This window comes from Montipora foliosa, chromosome 3, assembly GCF_036669935.1.
Source record: "Montipora foliosa isolate CH-2021 chromosome 3, ASM3666993v2, whole genome shotgun sequence".
In the NCBI taxonomy this organism is placed as follows: Eukaryota; Metazoa; Cnidaria; class Anthozoa; order Scleractinia; family Acroporidae; genus Montipora; species Montipora foliosa.
The window spans coordinates 68,190,015-68,198,072 of record NC_090871.1 but is presented as its reverse complement, the minus strand read 5'-3'; the positions used below and the strand labels follow the sequence as shown (position 1 = coordinate 68,198,072).

Below are 8,058 nucleotides of genomic sequence, written 5' to 3'. Positions count from 1 at the left end.
AAATGAAAACAAAAAAGCGCAATGAACGCAGAAAAGTATCAAAAGATCTGGAAAGAAGCAGACTAACAACAATTTTTATAAAAGTGACGACACATTTGAAATTAAAGACATGTTTCGGTCGTGCAACGACCATCTTCAGTTGAAAGTAGAATTAATTTGAAGTTACATTTGAATTTATAATATGCTAAACAAAGATAAATAACAACGTGAAATAAATTGGGAATCTAACAAAATAGCCAAAGGTAACAAAAAAAGAGTGTACAATGGAACATGTTGATTAGAACGAGAGAGTTAAATTAACGTGATATAATTGCTTATTTAAAGAAGGTTGCTCCCAGGAAATATGTAAGGCCTCTTTTATCTTGACCTGGAATTTTGTGGTCGCACGGTCTATAACTTCAAAACATTCCGCAGAGCAGGAGTTACGGCATGCCTCGGATTGTTGAAGGTGTTTAAAGATATGTGAGGTCCTGTCCCTGTTTAAGTGTTCGCGAATGCGTGTCGAGAGGTGTCGGCTGGTTTCGCCGACATAGCAAGAATTACAGCGTGCGACCACAAAATTCCAGGTCAAGATAAAAGAGGCCTTACATATTTCCTGGGAGCAACCTTCTTTAAATAAGCAATTATATCACGTTAATTTAACTCTCTCGTTCTAATCAACATGTTCCATTGTACACTCTTTTTTTGTTACCTTTGGCTATTTTGTTAGATTCCCAATTTATTTCACGTTGTTATTTATCTTTGTTTAGCATATTATAAATTCAAATGTAACTTCAAGTTAATTCTACTTTCAACTGAAGATGGTCGTTGCACGACCGAAACATGTCTTTAATTTCAAATGTGTCGTCACTTTTATAAAAAAGTATCAAACAAGTCCCTTACAAACAACAATGGGAATTTTATAAAAAACCTCTCTGAGGAGGTTTTAACTGACACCCAATTTAGCTTATTGACGAAGGGCCTAAAATTTATACCCACTGCCACAGTAAAGAAAAACAAAATAAAGCGCCAGCTCTTGCAGGACTATAAAGCCTTTGCAAGAAGAATGCGTTTAAAATACATTTTTCGTGGGCAAAACAAATCAATCCATCCCTTCTATGTAAAATCGAATTGGGAACCGCCAGTTCAACCATCAGTAACATTAGAACACTACCTGGAAGAGGTCAAACTTCAAATTGCGGAGATAAAAATAACCAGACCAAAACACAACTTGTCACGCAAAGAACGAAAAGCACTGAACGCTTTGAAACAAAACAAAGATCTAAATTTTAAAAAGGCGGACAAGGGAACCACACTTGTTGTCATGAATAAAAATGATAAAATACAAGAGGGCCAAGTTCAAATCAATGACCTAAATAACTACAAGCCTCTTGACAAACCCATAGTGAAAGAAACACATACGAAAGTGTCACGCTTGATCTCAGAATTAAGCCGTAACAACTATATCGATGACATGACTAAAAAATGGTTGTCTCAAACACCAAATCCACCGCGAATACCTGAATTCTATACCCTTACTAAAATCCACAAGCCTACTCTTGTAGGGAGACCAATAATCTCTGGTTGTAACGGGCCTACAGAAAGAATATCAGCATTTGTTGACACATTACTTCAGCCTATTTCCACATCACAAACGTCTTATCTGAAAGACTCCACAGATTTTATCAACTTCATTGAAAAGACGAAGATGGGAAAACGAACTTTCCTTGTAACGATGGACGTCACAAGTCTATATACAAATATACCGCAAGAAGAGGGAATCACTACAGTATGCAATGCGTACGAAAATTTTCACAAAAATAACCCTCCAATTCCCACTAACTATATCAGAGAAATGCTAAGACTTATACTTAAAGAAAACTCTTTCCAATTCAACGGAAAGAACTATCTTCAAATTCACGGTACCGCTATGGGTACGAAAATGGCCGTTGCTTTCGCAAACATCTTCATGGCCTACATCGAGACAGAAATTCTTAGCAAAAGCGTCATAAAGCCACTGATTTGGAAACGATACATTGACGACATTTTTTCGTTGTGGGATGTCAGCAAACAGGATATAGACAAGTTCATCACACAAGCAAACTCACACCACCCTACAATAAAATTTACGGCTGAGATCTCGAACACTGAAGCCACATTTCTAGACACTGTTGTATACAAAGGCAAACGTTTTCAAAATCAATCCACTCTGGATGTAAAAACACACTTCAAGCCAACTGAAACCTTTCAGTACACCCATTTTTCCTCCTGCCACCCACCAGGTGTCAAAAAAGGATTCGTGAAGGGCGAAGCCCTAAGACTCCTACGCACTAACTCTTCAAAAACAACTTTTGAAGAGAACATTAACAAATTTAAATCACGTCTCCTTGCTAGAGGTTATCCGAAACGTCTGATTGAGACACTTCTATCGGACATTAAATTTACAGAAAGGGAATCAGCGCTGAAACAAAAAAATGAAGACCCAAAGGATATCTTGCCCTTTGTGACACAGTATCATCCGGGAGTGCCACACCTTAAAAAAGTTTTATTAGAAAAATGGCACTTGATACAAAATCAGCCTTCTCTACGGCAAATTTTCAAAGAGCCACCACTCATATCCTTCAAACGAGGAAAATCTCTCAAGGACGTGCTTGTGAGAGCGAAACTTTAAAGAGGTCAAAGACCAAAAAATACAATACAATAGCCTCATGTGAGAGTGTAACTTCAAAAACCGGAAATACGGTACAAAAATCTCTATTGTTAAGGAGTTGTGTAGGCCTGTCAATCCTTGCTACCTACTACAAAATTATTTCTCAAATGATTTTTATTTCCATTTTGGTTTCCATTTTGGAAGCTACTTTGGAAGATACAGGCAGCGTTTTAAAATATTCACATAATCAATCAAATGGAACATGAAAACAAAATGAAGGGTTTTTTCCCATATTTAAGTCAGTTTTAACCAATCACAACTTTCATTTTTTTTACCAAAATTGTTTCTCAAATGATTTTTTTTTTCCATTTTGGTTTCTATTTTGTAAGTGTGTTAAATATTCATATAATCAAATGAAACAGGAAAGAATCACGAACGTGAAATGAGTCATCATCAATATATTGTCTTTAGGTTATGAGACAGCAGTATGATTTTTTTCAACCAATCACAGCAACCGGCTTAACAGAATTTATATCTGTAAATAAAACTTGATATTCCATTTTTCGTTGATATAGCAATGAAGCAAGGACAATGAAACTTTGTAAGTAAACTTTATCATTCAGATTGCTTTTGTGTGTTGATTTTATAATGACCATAAGCATAACTTGTGAAACCATTTTCGTGGATATAGCGCTTGTCATTGAAACATGACAATGACACTTTATTCAACTCATAGCTTCCAAGTTGATGTAAGTTGCGTCTGATTGTTTTCATGGTATTATGTATTTGTCTGTTACTGAATAGTACATCTTTGTAGTCTTCATGTTTAATATTATTCTTAATAATATTTTTTAAAATTCCTTTAGCGGTCTTTCCGTCTTGGTTGTTGTCTTTTATATATGAGTACATTTTAGATCGTAAGCCGATAAACTCAGTGATTGGCATTCGTGAAGTTTCATCTTTGAATTTGCCTATAACTTTTTTCTTTGCTTTGTTGAAATATGGACTATCTTCAGGATAATCACTATTATCAAATTTATCTTTATCATTACAAAAGTCTTTGTAAACATCAGCAGTTTCAATTTCATAACACAAACTATTAGTATCTGTGAATAATAATTTTGCTTTCTTGAAATATGGACTATCTTCAGGATAATCACTATTATCAAATTTATCTTTATCATTACAAAAGTCTTTGTAAACATCAGCAGTTTCAATTTCATAACACAAACTATTAGTATCTGTGAATAATAATTTTGCTTTCTTATTATACTTTTGTTTGATATAATCATAATGAAAATCACCATTAGCGTTTTGCTTAGATCTAAAATACACATTCCAACATAAACTGGTCTATTTAGGGTAAGTGTTTCTTTTATCTTGTGGATAGCCACTAGATTTCCGTTGAATATTTTACTGCTTACCTAAGTTGGCTTTGATGTTAATTTAATACATATTTTTTTTCATCAGTGATTGTATTGATCATTTGTCTAATGATCATTATTTAATATGCTGTAAGAGTCTTCTTTTTTTGGTAGTTCTGTTTCATTGAATTTATCAAAGCTATCCATATAATCATAAGGATAAACGCCTTTTTGTTTAATAATCTGGAAAATTTCCTTTTCGAATCTTTCTTTTGTGTATTTGAATGATTCATCAGGTAGATTGCCAACTAGTTTATCAAGACTTGAACTCATAAATTGAAAGCTATCAATAAATGTTAAATGATTACCAAGCATGAGAGCCATATACTTTTCCATATTATTTGGGATAGCATTAATATTCATTTGTCATTCTTCTCCTTTCTTATTTTTGTATGTGTGGTTTTTAGCTATTTCACCAATATTTTGCATAATGAAATGACTATCATAACCTCTTAAATTGTGATATATAACTGGCAATTTGTCAGTCAATCTATAATTTAGGTTACAATCTTGATGAGCTGATCCTCTGTGTTTTCCAGTAATATGACAATGATCTTTTACTATAATATCTTTGTTAATATATTTTTCATTACAAATGTGGCATTCATCAGCTTTTCTAAATTTATTTTCATCTTCTTTTGTCATTTTTAAAGGCTTGTTGAATTTGTATTTAATAACATTTTTACAATATTTAACCTCTTCAAGCTTTTTTTCCATACATTTGTATGCAGCATTTTCACCTCTGTAAATCTGAACTTGTTTTGCTATATTTGTCATCATAACAACAAAAAACTTTATAACCAGAGGAACAATTTGTTTTTTTTTTGATAAGAATAAGTATGATTTGTCGTTATTTGGTTTACAACCATGAACGTTTTCTCTTATTGCTTCAAAATCGGCATATATTACATTTTGTACTTGTAACTGTTTATGAAAATTATTAAACTTTACTTTTGAATTTTTCTCAGGCATTTTTATAGCTTGTTCACCATTTATTTGAATACATATTTCCTTGTGATTAGTTAAAACTTGTTCAGAGCTGAAACATTGCAAGCAATACATGCAAAAGTTTTTTCTTTCTTTGTATTTTGTTTGATTATACATAAATTTGTTAAAGTCTTTTATAAGCACATGATGTTTGTTTTCATTTTCTGTAATCAATAATAAATTCATATGATATTCATATTTTTCTTTTGATACATGGATTGGAAAAGGTTGTTTATTTTCATATTCAAATACATTGATGTTAATACTGTTTTGTTTTTCAATTTGAAATCCATTGAGCTATTTTACTTAATATTTGTTGTTTTGATAATTGTAAAGATTGTTCAATTTGTTTGTTATTTATTATTATCTGTGCTATGCTGTTCAAATAAGCTGATTTAATTGTCTTTTCTTCATGACCTGTTTGCTTTTCAAATGTTACCTTCAATGGTTCAACAAATTTTAGTCCTTTCATTTCATTGAAATTTTTTTCAATATGTGTTTCAACTGCTTTTCTTGTGTTTTGTAATTGAATTAATGAATCATTATTGTTTTTAATGCTTATTTCATATGATCTTGTAAAGCCTTTTCAAGCTTTATTCGTTTCTTTTATTATAGTTCTTGGTTATGGTATAGGATTAATATCAAATGTTTTAGTTCTTTTACCTGGAGTAGGTGTTTCTTTTTCTTTAATAATAGTTGGTAATTTATCTCTAGATTTAAAAGGAAGTTTAATTATATTATTTTCATATTCTTTAACCATTTGTTTAACAGTGAGGCGTGGTGTTGGTATAGGCTTTCGTTTTATAGTTTTTTTATTTTGCTGTAAAATCAAATTTGTTAGTTCTGATTTTGAATGTTTTTCTAATTCTGATTTGTTCATCTATATATTAGTATTACATAATAAATTTTTCTTTAAGCCATTTATCGACATTGAAAAATTCAAATAAATTAAAACAATTTATTTAAACTTTGCTATATGTTTGAAAATAGTTCTAAACGTTTTTTGAAAAATTATTCAATATTATTTTTATGCATTTTTGTCTGGCAATGATTCCATTTATTTTTTAATAAATATTTTTTATCACATATTGGGCAAATCCATTACTTTTTGCTTAAATACTTTTTATTGACAAATATCGACCTTTTTTTTTCTTCTTCATTGTAATATTTAGTATTACCATGTATTTTTTTTTCTTTAACTGAAATTTCCATTTTTAATAAATTATAATACTTTATATTTAAGTAAGGAAAATATTTTTATATAAAATTGGAAAAACCGTTTAAATACAAATGTCAAAGAGCTGGTTTTAAATATATGATAGCTTTATAATAATCATGTTGAGATTTTACATTTTTGTAAATTAGTTTTCTTGATATATTTTTAATTTCGTTTAAAAATTTATAATAGATTTGTAACACTTCATTTGAACCATTATATGGTTTAATACAATCGTAAAATTCATTTAAATAAAAAATACAAAGATCAGCCTTTATCATATATTTTCTTTTAATATAATCAATTTTTTTTCTTGTGATTTATAAACTAAATGTTTTGTATTTTATTTAATTCTATTGTAAATAATTGATATAATTCAGCCATTTCAAATAAATCGATGTTGAAATCAAAATCAAAATCCAATTATAATAAAAGTAAAGAAAACATTTTTTATATGTTAATTTGGAATTATTTCTTTTTTACGCTTAAATCGTACTCTTTTCTTTTTTTTCCTTTCTTTGCGTCTTTTCAAAGCATTAACATAGATAGATAGATAGATAGATAGATAGATAGATAGATAGATAGATACTTTATTAAAATACATTGCAGCCCATAGAGCTGAAAAAACCCTTCTCCAAAATGGCGCCGATTGAGGGAGGTCTGGAAACTGGGGGTATAGATTGTTTTGCTGTGTGCGTGCCGAGACCTTGAACAACCAAAAATGCCGCATAATTGTTGTGTCCCCTTCTGCAATACTTCCTCGAAGAAGAACAAAAACCTTCGATTTCATCGTTTTGCTAAGAAAAAAGAGCAAAAAGAGGTGTAGATTAGCAAAATTCGCCGAGACGAAGGAGAATATTTTACTGTTACTAGCAATACACGGGTCTGCTCGAGGCATTTTCGCGAGGAGGATTACACCATCAGCGAAGATGGGAAAGGAAAAAGGACTGTCTTGAGAAAAGGTGCTGTGCCCTCAGTGTTTCAGTGAACTGCCACAAAGCGATCTCGGAGTACTTTAGCAAGCAAAGGCAAGCGCAAAGGTGGAACTTTGGAGGTACCACGTAGGAAACGGCGCCGAGAAAATTGTCAACGCTGCGAAAGAAAACGTGCTGTCATCGACAAACTGGAAACTGATCTTCAAAACAAAAATGCGCAATTGAAAGACCTTACTGAAAACGTCGAGCATTTGGAAAAGGAGAAGCAAGACCGAGAGCAGGAAGTTGCCAGTTCCTCCAAGGGGGATAAACACGTGTGTTTTTCTACTGAAAAATTTCGCAACCAAGACAAATTAATTCGATTTTACACAGGTATTGTTAACTGGAATGTGTTTTTACAATTGTTTAACTTCATTGAAGATAGGTGTAAGGATCTTAAATACTGGAGGTCGGATATCAAGGTGGATGAAAATCATCAACAACAGCTGCGACAAGGGAGACCTCGCAGCCTGTCGATGCTTGACGAGTATTTTTTAACTCTTGTGAGATTGACACATGCCTTCCCAGAGGAACATCTAGCATATCTTTTCAAAGTATCTAGGTCAACAGTTTCCAGAGTGTTCCATTCTTGGATTAACTTACTTTACTTTGAATTGGGATCTCTTCCCATCTAGCAAAGCAAGGATTTGATCTGGGAAACTATGCCAGTTGCCTTCAAAGAAAAGTAATCAGCTACTAGATGCATTCTTGACTGTACAGAAATCAAAATCTGCAAGCCATCATCCTTGAGGACTCAAAGCCAGTGTTTTTCTTCTTACAAAAACACGACAACTGCCAAGGGATTACTAGGAATTGCACCCTCAGGAG

At 32.0% G+C, this 8,058-nt stretch overlaps 1 protein-coding gene across 1 annotated transcript in view; it reads left to right on the top strand.

Annotated features, from left to right (window-relative positions):
• Positions 1-1,045: 1,045 nt before the first annotated feature.
• LOC137996272 (uncharacterized) overlaps positions 1,046-8,058 on the top strand; it is a 7,162-nt gene continuing 149 nt past the window's right edge. Inside the window, exon 1 of the mRNA XM_068841684.1 lies at positions 1,046-1,913. Coding sequence (XP_068697785.1) covers positions 1,046-1,913 — 868 coding nt within the window. The remainder of the gene's footprint in view (positions 1,914-8,058) is intronic.